Source organism: Ovis canadensis, chromosome 8 (genome assembly GCF_042477335.2).
Source record: "Ovis canadensis isolate MfBH-ARS-UI-01 breed Bighorn chromosome 8, ARS-UI_OviCan_v2, whole genome shotgun sequence".
Taxonomy (NCBI): domain Eukaryota; kingdom Metazoa; phylum Chordata; class Mammalia; order Artiodactyla; family Bovidae; genus Ovis; species Ovis canadensis.
In genome coordinates this window covers 63,634,618-63,651,990 of record NC_091252.1, presented here as the reverse complement: position 1 = coordinate 63,651,990, position 17,373 = coordinate 63,634,618, and the positions used below count along the sequence as shown (strand labels likewise).

Genomic DNA, 17,373 nt, shown 5'->3' with positions numbered 1-17,373 from the left:
TGTTAAAAGACAGAATAGATGGTTTAAAAACTTAGAATTCAAGCACTTTAATGTATAATGTTGACTGAATTATTAGTTATGAAGCTGAGGAAAGGTGATAAGCACAGATTAAGAGATGTTCAAATCTAGTGACAACCTTACTAAACGATATGGGCCTCATTGTCTAAGGACTCCATTGAACCTAGTCTTGGAAGAAAAGCTGCCTTTTTCTTAGCTTAACACTGATGTTTAACTCAACAAAATCCTCACTTTGAAAGAAAGATTCAGCTCACATCAGTCTAGGTAAGGTAGTAAAAGAACTGAATGCATTTCAAATGTATTTTTAATAGTAATAGTTAAAACAGAAAGGAATCTATGCTCTATTGTCAATTTACTAATTGGAAAAAGCATGTATCCATACACATTTATCATCCTGGGTGTTTGAAGATGTGTTATGAATGTTTTCTTACTCATATAAGCAAGAGTGGTTTGAGTGAGGATAGTAAAGCTATATTACAAAGGTCAGATGAGATGGTTGGATAGCATCACTGAGTTTGAGCAAACTCCAGGAGATGGTGAAGGACCCGGAAGCCTGAGTGCTGCAGTCCTTGGGGCTGCAGAGAGTCAGACATGACTTAGGGACTGAATAGCAACCACCAGAGGTTAAGTGAAAACCTTATCAAAATTAGAACAAAGGCTGAATAATTTTTAAAAACAGCAGCATAATTGCAGTTTATGTAATACTTTTAAAAGCACATAATAACTAAAACTTTGTTGTTTCTTCTGCATAAGTTCATTTCCAGCCCCTCTTTCCTCTCCAGAGGGTGGGCTATGGAACAGGAAATTCCAAACTTTTGACCATAACTCAGTCTTTCTGGTGACCAGCCCCCATCCAGGAATCCACCCAGAGTCACCACATGAGAACAAAGATGTTCCTAGTTTTCCGTTATTACTTAGGAATTTACCAGGGTATTAGGAACCCCATGTTCAAGATCAGAGTCAAAGACAAATACGGTGCCCCCACCCCACTCCCACCTTATTTGCAGCTTTGCTTTCTGAGGTTTCACTTACCCTTGGTCAGTTGTGGTCCAAAAATATTAAATGGAAAATTCCAGAAATAATTCATAAGTTTTCAATTGCAAACTATTCTGAATAGCATGATGAAATCCCAAGGTGTCCTGCTGGGGATGTTGAAGAAGAGAGGTACCTGAGATAGATGGTGACTTGCTGAACTGGTTCCTTAATTTGGACATTAAATAGTTACTAGGGAGTTGTAAAAGGTAGGGGGCTAGTCTATAGATATTTGTGTTTGAACCGACATGGTTAAAATAATGAGGAAGATGCTAAAGGACAATGTACTGGTCTATAATGATAGTTCTCAAACTTTTTGAACAAGGCTTATGAATTGCGGCAAGAAATTCTCATAACTTCTTCCCCCATCCCACATCTTCTCTAGTGATCTTGATCTCTAGTGATCTCTGTGATCTTGGGCGAACTTTTAACTTCTGTAAGCCCCTGTTTCCAGCAGGGAAAATGGGCGTGAACAGATGCTTTGAAAGAACACTAGGGGAATTCCAGTAGGACTCCACACTTACCCTGCAGGGGTGCATGGGTTTAATCCCTAGTCTGGGAACTGAGTCCTGCATGCTGCATGGCATGGCCAAAAAAGTGCTTAGAACAGGAAGGTGTGGACTCCCAATCCAGTGCTCTTTCACTGCTCTCTCCCACTGAACTTTGTCTTTATTTTTGCCTTGTGAAATTCTACTCTCTAGAAGGAAAGCTGTAGTTTCTTTTCAACAAGAAGAATAAAGAATGCCTGGTTTACCATATTATCCTCAGTGTTTCAGTGTTACCCTGAGTATCTCGATATTATTTGTATGTTATTACAAGAATTTAGTCTGGGATTAACAGATACACACTACTATACATAAAATAGATAACAAGGACCTACCATATAGCACGGGGAACTATATTCAATAACTTGTAATAATCTGTAATGAAAAAAAAACCTGGAAAAGAATGTGTGTAAGTTAGGTTTCTGAACAAACGTTTTTCTGTCTTGTGTTTTCGTTTTACCATCTCATATTTATTTTCAGTTTTTCATTTTCTTGTATAGTTATCCTTATAAAACCAAAAATCTGACACCTTAAATACGAGCATTATTCAGACTCAGGTCAACAAATCTTCTTTATCTTCCTTTATCCCCATGTTTTAGGTCCAGGCCTATGTGACTTCTTTCTTCAGCATAAGTGAAAGAGTGAAAGACAAAAGCATTCTTAAATCTTTCTTAAGACTTTTAGAACCTATTGTTAGCATGTCCCATTGAAATTATGGCAGTTTTATTATTTTATTGGTAAGATGTTGAATGCAGGTGACCAGGGTTCGATCCCTGGGTCACTAAGTTCCTCTGGAGAAGGAAATGCCAACCCTCTCCAGTATTCTTGCCTGGGAAATCCCATGGACAGAGGAGCCTGGCAGGCTACAGTGCATAGGATTGCAAAGAGTCAAACACAACTCAGCGACTAACACTTAAAGATGTTGACATTATCTCACAGTGTTAAATAGCAGGAATACTGTGTTACTTCTCTGTCTAGAAAGCCAGTCCATCATTGTAACCCAAAGTTTCCTTGTGTTTTAAGTATAGTCAAAGAGATGCAGACTTACTGTAACAAATCCTTTCTGACAAAGGCTAGAGGTGAAATTGTCAGGTCTGAAGATGAGTCTTTTCATCAGAGGGTATGCACTAGATTTGATTAGAGGAAGGCACTGTGGCCCCCAGACCTTTTCACGAGGGACTCCTACCTTGGATTCCATGCATGGAGAACAACACAAGGGCTCTCCACCAGCTGCACATCCCTCACAGGATGAGGAGTGTGCAAAGCAAGGAATTGTCCCCCCAGAATTGAAGCTCTTTCCTTAATCACTGCACTCCAGGTATCTGGAGCCCCAGAATTCCCTGTGCAAATGACCCCCAGTCCACTTCTATCCATGAAATTGTTGTTTGGTCACTAAGTTGTATCTGACTCTTTTCGACCCCATTGACTATAGCCCACCAGGCTCCCCTGTCCATGGGATTTCCCAAGCAAAAACACTTTTCTGGGGGATCTTCCCAATCCAGATATCAAACCCATGTCTCCTGCATTGGCAGGCAATTCTTTACCACTGAGCCACCTGGGAAGCCTATCCAAGGAGTGGCCAAGGCTAGTTATGGGGACAGCAAGTAGAGCTTGAATGTATGGGCTAGTCTCCCCACATCCACATAAGGCTCCACTCAGGGTCAGACAGCAGGGCTGAGAAGAGCAAGATTCAGGCCATTGACAGTCTGGGGGTGCAGCTCTCGTCTCCTTGCCTTCTTCCTGCATGGAACTCTGAGGAGTTCACGAATCCTGAATTTGAACCTAGCCTTCTAAAGGGGCATTATGAAGGTACATTTCAGGGTACAGCACAGAACTTATTTTATTTAACAGTTACTTGTCTGATTTATAACTTTCACGTGTTTAGACCTGGAGGTCTCATCGCATATTGTGATTTAGTCGCTAAGTCATGTAAGTCGTGTCCGACTCTTGTGACCCCATGAACTCTAGCCTGCCAGGCTCCTCTGTCCATGAGATTCTCCAGGCAAGTATACTGGAGTGGGTTGCCATTTCCTCCTCCAGGGGATCTTCTCGACCCAGGGATCGAACCTGGGTCTCCTGAATTGCAGGTAGATTCTTTACCCACTGAGTTACAAGGGAAGCCCTCATCACATATTGGTTGGTCAAAAATCTGTTCTGGTTTTTCTGTAACACTTTATGGAAAATCCTAAACGAATTCTGTGGCCAACCCAACATTACCACTCTGGGTCACAGGAATGGTCTAGAGGAAGAGATAAGGAGATCGTCTGAACCTTCATTTTTTCTTGTGGGTGAGCCTAGCTCCTTTGATCCTTCATCAGTCTAGCATTGGATTAGGCCTTCTGGTATAATTCTGGGATGGTACCCTTGGCCATGATCTTGTCTAAATTTTGACCTGGCCACGATGCACTCTTAAGTTTATGTGCACGCTGAGCTACCATGGTAGCAGGTAGAAAGATGTAGTGACCAGGGTCTTTCGGGGACCAAGCGAAAAGGGAAGAAGAGAATTGGATGAAACTGTAACCAAAATGGTTTCTTAGGATTCTATGTGAATTTTAGTTGTCTACTAACCATTGATTATTCGATGTAGGGCCTTCACATGCTAAAGTCTGAAGTAAATCTTTACCTACTTAAGTATTTTTAGGTTAAAAAAAAGAGCATAATTAGGATAATAAGATGCTTTGTTATTGTTTTTGTTCAGTCGCTAAGTCATGTCCAACTCTGCGAGCCCACAGACTGTAGCACGCCAGCCTCCTCTGACCTCCAGTACCATCCAGAGTTTGCTCAGATTCATATCCATTGAATCAGTAATGCTATCTAACTCTCTCATCCTCTGCCACCCCTTTCTTTTGCTTTCAGTCTTTCCCAGCATCAGGGTCTTTTCTAACGAGTCGACTCTTCACATGGCCAAAGATGCTTTATTAGGATTAATTCCTGATACATCTCTGTAAATGCTGTTTTATAAAAAACAGGAAATTATGAAACAAATCAGTGTCATTAGTCTACTCTGGTATGCTGTTTACATTCAAAGAGAATTTGCCAGTGAAAATATTCATGCTTTTAGAACTTCTGTAATAATACCTTCCAATCCAATGGTATTATTTTGCTCTGTATGCAAATATTTCCTGAGCTTAGGGTATTAATTTCAGATATTTCCAGTATTTATAGAAATACTTGGTTCCTTGTATTTGTATTTTAGTACCACAAACCTGCCATCTTCAGTATTTCATTTAAATTTTTCCAGATAATCAGAGCTTATACCCTTATTAACCTGTTTATTTTTGTTTTAATCATATTTTGACTGTTGAAATGTCCTATAATTCATATATATATAAATTTTGTTTGTGTATATATAACACACATACAGAGACACAAAATGTATATTTTCCTGCCTTTATCAAAGAAATATTTATAAGTTATTAAATAGTGCTGGTATTGTTAAACTTTAAATGCTTGAGTTTCAGAACTTTGCCATTCTGTAAGAAAAGAATTTAAAATGAGCTTTGATGGTTATTAACTGTTTTTCACATCTACAGTTTAATTACATAGCTATTGATGAGGCATAAAGGATGAAATTCTTTTAAAAAGTAAATTTGAGAAGAAAAAATTAGACTTTCATTTCTTAGACTGTAATGGTTTTAACATGCTATAAAAACAGATATGAGCAAATAACACTCACTTTATAGAGCTGTTTTTTCAAATTATGGAAGTATTTACAGGTTTTAGAAAATGGGTATGTCAGGAAGTAAAATGGAAAAAACTAACATTATAAGATTTTCAAAATAGTGATGAATTTTTTTTAATGTCATAGGCCTGTAGGTGAAATTCAAGCTCACTAAAGAACAGAAACTGAGTGTGTGCTTTCGAGTAGTAAGTCTGGGAGTACTTCTTATCTAATTTGTCACTAAGAGAAAATGAACTTCTTTCTAGGTTTGTTCTACAGAAAATGCCAGTTAGTTTCCAAGGAAGATGTGACTCATGATACGAAGCTTTTCTGCTTAATGCTGCCACCGAGCACACATCTTCAGGTGCCAGTAGGGCAACATGTTTACCTCAAGCTACCTATTACAGGTAAGGCTTTGCAGAAACATTTTCTTTCATAAGGAGTTTGTAATCAGTACTAATTTAAGCACCCATGTAGGTTATTAGTGAAATGTTTCTGGGCAGCTGGTCTTTGTGATATCCCATTTCTGGATTTGTGGATGCTGGGTGCCTGCAAGTGGGAACTCTAGCTATGCTGCATCACTGTGTGGAACAAAGAAATTGTCACTCGTCACATGGCATCCGGTCCCATCACTTCATGGGAAATAGATGTAGAAACAGTGTCAGACTTTATTTTGGGGGGCTCCAAAATCACTGAAGATGGTGACTGCAGCCATGAAATTAAAAGACGCTTACTCCTTGGAAGAAAAGTTATGACCAACCTAGATAGCATGTTGAAAAGCAGAGACATTACTTTGCCGACTAAGGTCCGTCTAGTCAAGGCTATGGTTTTTCCAGTGGTCATGTATGGATGTGAGAGTTGGACTGTGAAGAAGGCTGAGTGCCAAAGAATTGATGCTTTTGAACTGTGGTGTTGGAGAAGGGTCTTGAGAGTCCCTTGGACTGCAAAGAGATCCAACCAGTCCATTCCGAAGGAGATCAGCCCTAGGATTTCTTTGGAAGGAATGATGCTAAAGCTGAAGCTCCAGTACTTCGGCCACCTCATGAGAAGAGTTGACTCACTGGAAAAGACTCTGATGCTGGGAGGGATTGGAGGCAGGAGGAGAAGGGGACGACAGAGGATGAAATGGCTGGATGGCATCACTGACTCGATGGACGTGAGTCTGAGTGGACTCTGGGAGTTGGTGATGGTCAGGGAGGCCTGGCATGCTGTGATTCATGGGGTCGCAAAGAGTCGGACACGACTCAGCAACTGAACTGAACTGAACAGGGACGGTGCCACCAGCATTGTAATTTATTACTTTTGTTGTTATTTAGTTCCTAAGTTGTCTCCAAGTCTGCAACCTGCCAGGTTCCTGTGCCCTTGGGATTTCCCAGGCAAGAATACTAGAGTGGGTTGCCATTACCTCCCGCAGGGAATCTATTACTAACAAAGCCTTAAAAGAAAGAGGTTAGAGAGCACACAGTCTTCTGTGAAGACAGCTACCAGAAACATACACCGGCATCTCTTATTAGCCACTTTTAAGTTCAAGGTTGTTTATGAAGTTGAATTTATAAAGCTGAAAATAAGTGGATGATTATAGATGATCTCCTTTCATGTGCCACCCGTAAAAGAAGCTCTTGTAAATGTATTCCTTACTGTGTAAATTCTCTTTCCCTTATTTTCACCCCCAAATTACCTCTTGTTTTAAACACCCTTCCAGCTGTTGTCTAATACCTTCTTAACCTGTTGAAGCTGCAAAAGGTAACATTCCCATGTCAGTCCTAGTGTTTCCAGCAAGTAGCTTCACAGACTACCAGCCGGGATTTGATAAATATAGTGTATTATAGATACTGTTCAGTTTTTCTCTTCATCCTCACTAATGCCTAGTTATTCAATAACTAATATCTTCCCCAGTGTATTTATTGTCAAAGTATTGTATATAATTTACACATAGTTAATTTCATATATGTAAAGGAGCCATGTATAAAATTTTGGTCTTTCAAATGTGTTCACTCCTCTTTTTTGGATTTTGGCTAGCTAAAATATAACATGGCTTCTTATTAATTTTACCTGGTTTTTTATTATTATAGTCTTAGTAGTAGTTGGCTTAGTGTTCTTTTTAATTACCAAAATAATACATAAAATGATAAATTGTTAAAATAATTCAAAAATATAAAGTAAAAAGTGAAATTCATGCCTTCCTAGAACCCAAATTATCCCATTGGCCATCAGTATTCATTGTTAAAAATTTGGTATATAATTAAAATTATTGTGTAAGTATCTTCTTATATCTCTGTGTAAACTTCTGATGCCATTTTTGTTGTGGCCCATTATAAAACTTATATGCTGATGGCATAGATGGTTGTTTTAAGTTTATTAGCATAAAATCCTATCATTTTATGCCACACTTAATAAAAACAGATTATTCATATTATGGTGAATTTCTGATTTGTTAAAATCATTTCAACACATATTGGCTTAGAGTATATATACATGTGCTCTATACATATAGAACATACAACTGTATTCACATTAAGGGTACAGTTTTAAATATATACTGATAGCATCATAACATTTTTATGTTTCATCTTCATTTGTTTAGATTTTTAGAATTTAATTTCTTTATTTTGACTTTCTCCAGGTACTGAAATTGTGAAGCCATATACACCTGTATCTGATTCCTTATTCTCAGAGTTCAAGGAACCAGTTCTTCCCAACAATATATACATCTACTTTTTGATCAAAATCTACCCTGCTGGATTCTTCACACCAGAGCTTGATCATCTTCAGATTGGTTAGTTTTTTTTTTTTTTAATTTAGATTGTGTTCTAGATTGGATCACATATTACACTCTCCTTTGGTTATTTCCTTGTGGAATCTGTCAAATATCTTAAACTCACCATGTCTGCAGCCAAAGTTGTGTTCTCTTAGTCTCACCATATTGCTTCCATATTCCTCATCTGTTCTTCGCTTCTTTGCAAAATATTATCTGTTCATCCTCGACTCCATCTGGAGACTTGAGTCTTCCCTGAGTCTTCCCATTCAGTTCAGTTCAGTTCCATCACTCAGTCATGTCTAACTCTTTGCAACCCTGTAGACTGCAGCATGCCCAGGCTTCCCTGTCCTGTCACCAACTCCCGGAGCCTACTCAAACTCATGGCCATCACGTTGGTGATGCCGTCCAACCATCTCATCCTCTGTCGTCCCCTTCTCCTCCTGCCCTCAATCTTTCCCAGCATCAGGGTCTTTTCCAATGAGTCAGTTCTTTGCATCAGGTGGCCAAAGTATTGGAGCTTTAGCTTCAGCATCAATCCTTCCAATGAATATCCAGAACTGATTTCCTTTAGGATTCACTGGTTTTATCTTGCAGTCCAAGAGACTCTCAAAAGTCTTCTCCAACACCAGAGTTCAAAAGCATCAATTCTTCAAAACTCAGCCTTCGTTATGGTTCAGTCTCACATCCATACATGACTACTGGAAAAACCACAGCTTTGACTATATGGACCTTTGTCGGTGAAGTAATATCTCTGCTTTTTAACATGCTATCTAGGTTTGTCATAGCTATTCTTCCAAGGAACAAGCATCTTTTAATTTCATGTTTATTTCAATTTAAGATAATTTCAATTTAAAGTCATCATCTGCAGTGATTTTGGAACCCAAGAAAATAAAGTCTGTCTCTGTTTCCATTGTTTCCTCATCTATATGCCATGAAGTAATGGTACCAGATGCATGATCTTAGTTTTCTGAATGTTGAGTTTTAAGCCAACTTTTTCACTCTGCCCTTTCATTTTCATCAAGAGGCTCTTTAGTTCCTCTCTGCTTTCTGCCATAAGGGTGATATCATCTGCATATCTGAGGTTATTGATGTTTCTCCTTGCAGTCTTGATTCTAGCTTGTGCTTTATCTAATCAGGCATTCACCTGATGTACCCTGCATGTAAGTTAAATAAGCAGGCTGACAATATACAGCCTTGACATACTTACTTCTTTCCCAATTTGGAACCAGTCTGTTGTTTCATGTCCGGTTTGTTGCTTCTTGAACTGCATATAGATTTCTCAGGAGGTAGGTAAGGTCGTCTGGTATTCCCATCTCTTGAAAAATTTTCCACATAGTCAAAGGCTTTAGCGTAGTCAATGAAGCAGAAGTAGATGATTTTCTGAAATTCTCTTGATTTTTCTATGAGCCAACAGATATTGGCAATTTGATCTCTGGTTCTTCTACCTTTTCTTCACCCAGCCTGAATATCTGAAAGTTCTCAGTTCACATACTGTTGAAGCCTAGCTTGGAGAATTTTGAGCATTACTTTGCTAGCTAGCATGTGAAATGAGTGCAATTGTGCAGTGATTTGAACATTCTTTGGCATTGCCTTTCTTTGGTATTAGAATGAAAACTGACCTTTTCCAGTCCTGTGGCCACTGCTGAGTTTTCCAGATTTGCTGGCATATTGAATATAGCACTTTCACAGCATCATCTTTTAGGATTTGAAAAAGCTCAGCTGGAATTCCATCACCTCCACTAGTTTTGTTCGTAGTGATTAGTTCATAGTTCCTAAGGCCCACTTGACTTCACATTTCAGGATGTCTGGCTCTAGGTAAGTGATCACACCATTGTGGTTTGTCTGAGTCATTAAGATCTTTTTTGTGTAGTACTTCTGTGTATTCTTGCCTCTTCTTCTTGATATCTTCTGCTTCTGTTAGGTCCATACTGTTTCTGTTTTTATTGTGCTCATCTTTACTTGAAATGTTCCTTTTGTGTCTCTAATTTTCTTGAGATCTCAGTCTTTCCCATTCTATTGTTTTCTATTTCTTTGCATTGATCACTTAGGAGGGCTTTCTTATCTCTCCCTGCTATTCTATGGAACTCTGCATTGAGATAGATATATCTTTCCTTTTCTCCTTTGCCTTCGCTTCTCTTCTTTTCTCAGCTATTTGTAAGGCCTTCTCAGACAACCATTGCCTCCCTCCAATCCAGTCAGTGGCTAAGTTCTGATGAGTCTACCTCTCAGTAGCTTTTTAATCTGTCTTTTCTATCCTTTCTGCCACCTCTTAGATCAATCCTTCATCACATCTCTGTTGATCCTGTAACTGGTAACTGGTCTCTCTCAGTTGCCTTTAACTGATATCTTACTATTAATCTGCATTTTCCAGTTCTTTATCCATATCTGCCCTGATAATCAATTTAATCATGTTGCTCTGCAGCTTTGATACCATGGATGGGTCTCCATTACCTAACTGATTACACCCTTTTCATGGCCTGTGAAGACTTTGATGAACTCTCCAGCTTCACCTCTCACTATACAAAATACTTGTGCTACTCAGGCTCTACAAGTTTGTCATCCTCATTCATTGGCACATGAGCTTTTTCTTTTTTTTTGGCACATGAGCTTTGTAGGATGCCCATTGACCATCTTTCTGCCTGTCAAGTACCTTTGTTTTAGTATTTTTTAAAAACATCATTTCCTTTATGAAACCTCCCTCCTCTTCTGAGCCCCTCAGTAACTAACACTTGGTTCATAGCTCTAGGATAAGAATACATAATATTTCTTATTTACAGGACTTTGAGTTTAAGGGTGTAGATTGTCTTATCTTTGTATTTCTCATTCCTAGCAGAGCAGTTGGCACATAATTGGCTCTCAGTAAAAGTACTCTGTAAGAATTAATAAAGGGACTATAATGAAATCTACTAATATTTAGAAATTCCCTCCCTTACTATTTTACTCCTTTTTCTATGTCTTCAAGTTTTCACTGCCTTTTGCCTAACAATAAACGTGCCCTTCCCCCTTTAAGACCACATTAGCAGTAATATCGAGTGAAATAGATGGCTGAAATTTGGAAATAGAAAAAATCTTTGCTATCTGAAAGTTAAGCTCAGCAATCAACATATAACAGATGTGATGAGTCATCTTTGGTTAGATAAATCAAAATATTGAACATAAGTGTGAACCTATAGAATTTTGCAATACCTGCAGATCTGGTAATACCACCTTGTGAAGGACTGACAGCACAATTGTAATATAGAAGGTGGAATTATAACCTATCTGTAGACATTGTGTAACAGAAAACAGCGTGGAGAGTCAGCCTACAGCATGCAAAAGGAGAACTGAACTAGTAAGGCCAGTGTTTTTTCAACTTCTCCTAGGAGAGCTCTCATGGCACAGACACTGGTGCCCCTTAGAGGGTTGTACACTGGCATGACAGTGATAACTCGTGAAACTCCATTAGGACCTATAGGAGCTACCTTATCAAACAATCTACTTTGTTTCAATTCTGTGTACATCAAGCAATTTTATATGATTAGTTTGGCCTTCCGAATAGTGCTATTTTTGATCTTCCTGCATTGGGAATGAGAAGTCCTGGATGGAGCTCAGGTCACTAGAAGTGGGTAGTCTGGCTGAAAATCTGTTGCCATTCTGAAAAGTATGCTTTAATCTCTTATGAATTAGAGTAGCATTAGGTCCTTGCCTGAGTCTAATCAATTTTATGACATTGGAAAGACTGGACTGTGGACAGAAATTATCAAGATAATATTCTGTGAGGCTTCTTTAGTAAACAAACAGCTGACTTTTTCCTGAGGATATTCTGATCTCATGGTTCCTTTCAAATTATAACAGGGAGCTTCTGGTACTTTCTAATGTTTAACTCATCAGTTACTACCCAATCTTTACTATCCTGCCATGGACAAGAACGGGAAAAGAGATGAGTAGCCAAGCATTTAAAAATAAACCAGAGCATTTGAAATTGTTTTTTAAATTATGGACAACTTTTTTTTTTTTAACTTTCTTTTACTTTACAATACTGTATTGGTTTTGGCATACATTGACATGAATCTGCCACGAGTGTACATGAGCTCCCAAACATGAACCTCCCTCCCACCTCCCACCCCACATCATCCCTCCAGATCATCCCCGTGCACCAGCCCCAAGCATCCTGCATCCTGCATCGAACATAGACTGGCGATTCATTTCTTACATGGTAGTATACATGTTTCAATGCCATTCTCCCAAATCATCCCACCCTCTCCCTCTCCCTCTGAGTCCAAAAGTCTGCTCTACACATCTGTGTCTCTTTTGCTGTCTCGCATACAGGGTCATCATTACCATCTTTCTAAATTCCATATATATGCATTAGTATACTGTATTGGTGTTTTTCTTTCTGGCTTACTTCACTCTGTATAATCGGCTCCAGTTTCATCCATCTGCTAATGGACATCTAGGTTGCTTCCATGTCCTGGCTATTATAAACAGTGCTGCAATGATCATTGGGATACATGTGTCTCTTTCTATTCTGGTTTCCTCAGTATGTATGCCCAGCAGTGGGATTGCTGGGTCATATGGCAGTTCTATTTGCAATTTTTTAAGGAATCTCCACACTGTTCTCCATAGTGGCTGTACTAGTTTGCATTCCCACCAACAGTGTAGGAGGGTTCCCTTTTCTCCACACCCTCTCCAGCATTTATTGCTTGTAGACTTTTGGATCGCAGCCATTCTGACTGGTGTGAAGTGGTACCTCATTGTGGTCTTAATTTGCATTTCTCTGATAATGAGTGATGTTGAGCATCTTTTCATGTGTTTGTTAGCCATCCGTATGTCTTCTTTGGAGAAATGTCTGTTTAGTTCTTTGGCCCATTTTTTGATTGGGTCGTTTACTTTTCTGGAATTGAGCTGCATAAGTTGCTTGTATACTTTTGAGATTAGTTGTTTCTCAGTTGCTTCATTTGCTATTATTTTCTCCCATTCAGAAGGCTGTCTTTTCACCTTGCTTAAATTTTCCTTTGTTGTGCTGAAGCTTTTAATTTTAATGAGATCCCATTTGTTTATTTTTGCTTTTATTTCCAGTATTATGGGAGGTGGATCATAGAGGATCCTGCTATGATTTCTGTCAGAGAGTGTTTTGCCTATGTTCTCCTCTAGGAGTTTTATAGTTTCTGGTCTTACGTTTAGATCTTTAATCCATTTTGAGTTTATTTTTGTGTATGGTGTTAGAAAGTGACCTAGTTTCATTCTTTTACAAGTGGTTGACCAGTTTTCCCAGCACCACTTGTTAAAGAGATTGTCTTTACTCCATTGTATATTCTTGCCTCCTTTGTCAAAGATAAGGTGTCCATAGGTGTGTGGATTTATTTCTGGGCTTTCTATTTTGTTCCATTGATCTATATTTCTGTCTTTGTGCCAGTACCATACTGTCTTGATGACTGTGGCTTTGTAGTAGAGCCTGAAGTCAGGCAAGTTGATTCCTCCAGTTCCATTCTTCTTTCTCAAGATTGCTTTGGCTATTTGAGATTTTTTGTATTTCCATACAAATTGTGAAATTATTTGTTCTAGTTCTGTGAAAAATACCACTGGTAGCTTGATAGGAATTGCATTGAATCTGTAGATTGCTTTGGGTAGTATACTCATTTTTACTATATTGATTCTTCCAATCCATGAACATGGTATATTTCTCCATCTATTAGTGTCCTCTTTGATTTCTTTCATCAGTGTTTTATAATTTTAAATATATATGCACCCAACATAGGAGCACCACAATATGTAAGACAAATGCTAACAAGTATGAAAGGGGAAATTAACAATAACACAATAATAGTGGGAGACTTTAATACCCCATTCACACCTATGGATAGATCAACTAAACAGAAAATTAACAAAGAAACACAAACTTTAAATGATACAATAGACCAGTTAGACCTAATTGATATCTATGGGACATTTCACCCCAAAACAATCAATTTCACCTTTTTCTCAAGTGCACACGGAACCTTCTCCAGGATAGATCACATCCTGGGCCATAAATCTAACCTTGATAAATTCAAAAAAATCGAAATCATTCCAAGCATCTTTTCTGACCATAATGCATTAAGATTAGATCTCAATTACAGGAGAAAAACTATTAAAAATTCCAACATATGGAGGCTGAACAACACACTGCTGAATAACCAACAAATCACAGAAGAAATCAAAAAAAGAAATCAAAATATGCATAGAAATGAATGAAAATGAAAACACAACAACCCCAAACCTGTGGCATACTATAAAAGCAGTGCTAAGAGGAAAGTTCATAGCAATACAGGCATACCTCAAGAAACAAGAAAAAAGTCAAATAAACAACCTAACTCTACACCTAAAGCAACTAGAAAAGGAAGAAATGGAGAACCCCAGAGTTAGTAGAAGGAAAGAAATCTTAAAAATTAGGGCAGAAATAAATGCAAAAGAAACAAAAGAGACCATAGCAGAAATCAACAAAGCCAAAAGCTGGTTCTTTGAAAGGATAAATAAAATTGACAAACCATTAGCCAGACTCATCAAGAAACAAAGGGAGAAAAATCAAATCAATAAAATTAGCAATGAAGATGGAGAGATCACAACAGACAACACAGAAATACAAATGATCATAAGAGACTACTGTCAGCAATTGTATGCCAGTAAAATGGACAACGTGGAAGAAATGGACAAATTCTTCAAAAAGTACAACTTTCCAAAACTGAACCAGGAAGAAATAGAAAATCTTCACAGACCCATCACAAGCACGGAAATTGAAACTGTAATCAGAAATCTTCCAGCAAAGAAAAGCCCAGGTCCAGATGGCTTCACAGCTGAATACTACCAAAAATTTCGAGAAGAGCTAACACCTATTCTACTCAAACTCTTCCAGAAAATTGCAGAGGAATGTAAACTCCCAAACTCATTCTATGAGGCCATCACCCTAATACCAAAACCTGACAAAGATGCCACAAAAAAAGAAAACTACAGGCCAATATCACTGATGAACATAGATGTAAAAATCCTCAACAAAATTCTAACAATCAGAATCCAGCAACACATTAAAAAGATCATACACCATGACCAAGTGGGCTTTATCCCAGGGATGCAAGGATTCTTCAATATCCGCAAATCAATCATTGTAATTCACCACATTAACAAATTGAAAAATAAAAGCCATATGATTATCTCAATAGATGCAGAGAAGGCCTTTGACAAAATTCACCATCCATTTATGATAAAAACTCTCCAGAAAGCAGGAATAGAAGGAACATACCTCAACATAATAAAAGCTATATATGATAAACCCACAGCAAACATTATCCTCAATGGTGAAAAATTGAAAGCATTTTTCTTTTATTTTTTATTTTTAATATTACATTGAAAATTTCTGAAATGTCCTGAAGACAGTTGTCTTATTTGAGTGGTGCATAGAGATTATATCAGTTGCATACCAGAAAAGGGTTTATTCAACTATTTTGATTGTAGATTTGGTAGTAGTGTGCCCCAAGTTTGGTTTTGATCATGCTTTGTTTTTATTGGAATTCAGAACAGCTTTTGTTTTATTTTGTGGATTTTTTTTTCAATTGTGTTTAAAAAAAATTTTTATTGAAGCATAGTTGATTTACATGTTGTGTCAATCTCTGCTGTATAGCAAATTGACCCAGTTATACACATATAGACATTCTTTTTTTGATATTATTTTCCACTATGATTTATCACAGGATATTGAATATAGTTTCCTATGCTCTGCAGGAGGACCTTGTTGTTGATTCATCCTATATGTAGTAGTTTACATCTGTTAATCCTGACCTGCCAGTCCTTCCCTCTCCCACCTCCTCCCCGTTGGCAACCACAGTTCTGTTCCCTATGTCTGTGAGTCTGTTTCTGTTTTGTAGATACGTTCATTTGTGCCATTAGATTCCACACATAAGTGATATCTTATGATATTTTGTCTTTCTCTTTCTGACTTACTGCAGTTAGTATGATAATCTCTAGTTGTATCCATCTTGCTGCAAATGGCATTACGTCATTCTTTTTTATGGCTGAGTATTACTCAGTTGTATATATGTACATTTATCCATTCATCTGTTGCTAGACATTTAGATTATTTCTGTGTCTTGGCTACTGTGAATAGTGCTGCTGTGAACATAGGTGTGCATGTCTCTTTTTGAATTATTGATCTGTCCAGGTATATGCCCAGGCATAGGATTGCTGAATCGTACAGTAATTCTATTTTCAGTTTTCTGAGGAACCTCCACACTGTTTTCCGTCATAGCTATACCAATTTACATTCCCACCACATGAGTAGGAGGATTTCCTTTTCTCTACACCCTTTCCAGCATTTGTTGTTTGTATATTTTTTAATGATGGTCATTCTAACTGGTGTGAGGTGGTACCTCATTGTGGTTTTGATTTGCATTTCTCTAATAATTAGTGATGTTGAGCATCTCTTCATGTGCCTGTTGGCCATCTGTATGTTCTTTGAAGAAATGTCTACTAAGATCTTTTACCTGTTTTTCCATTGGGTTGTTTTTTGTTGTTGTTGTGGTTGAGTTGTATGAGCTGTTTGTATATTTTGGAGATTAAGTCCTTGTCTGTCACATCATTGGCAAATACTTCCTCCCATTCTGTACGTTGTCTTTTTTTTTCTTTTTATGGTCTCTTTTGTGTGCAAGAGCCTATATGTTTGATTAGGTCCATCCCATTTATTTATTTTGTTTTTATTTCTATTGTCTTGGGAGACTGAGCTAAGAAAACATTAGTACATAAGATAATAATATTTTTAAAATGCATTTTGCTATGCAAAACCACCTAGGCTCAAAAGGCTACAAATTGTACAATTTTACCATTTATATGACATTCTGGAAAAGCAGAATTGTAAGAATGGAACAGATAAATAGTTGTGAGGGGTGGGGTGAGGGGTTGAATACAGAGGGAGTTTTTAGGGTGATGAAGCATTCTCTATGCTATTGAGATGGTGAGCACATGACTATGCATTTGTCAAAGACCATGCAGAGTGAATTTTACTGTGTGAAAAAAATATAAAACTTTCAGAAGAAAATGCAAGTTCTGCAACTTGTGTTTGGTGATGTCAGGGAATCCCAGATGGAATGCAGAGTGTGGCAAATGAATCTGTTTTACACATGTAATGAAGTAACTTCAGTAAAGGGAGTGGGAATCAAATAAATTGAACTAAAAAAATTAAAATAAAATGGACTAAAGAATTCTCTCAAATTATTAACAGTATCTAGGAGTGATTTTTATTGCTATATATTTGCATATTTTTAAATGTTCTTTGGTAAGGAAATGTAACTTTTGTAATTAAAAAATTAACAGTAAAAAGATAATAACAAGATATTAGAAAGTATTTCTATTTC

At 37.7% G+C, this 17,373-nt stretch overlaps 1 protein-coding gene across 2 annotated transcripts in view; it reads left to right on the top strand.

Moving 5' to 3' along the window:
* Positions 1-17,373, top strand: part of CYB5R4 (cytochrome b5 reductase 4) — a 115,888-nt gene that overhangs the window by 84,069 nt on the left and 14,446 nt on the right. For both annotated transcript variants that reach the window (XM_069598337.1, XM_069598338.1), the window contains 2 exons: positions 5,523-5,663; positions 7,880-8,032. In XM_069598337.1, the coding sequence (XP_069454438.1) occupies positions 5,523-5,663; positions 7,880-8,032 (294 nt within the window). The remainder of the gene's footprint in view (positions 1-5,522; positions 5,664-7,879; positions 8,033-17,373) is intronic.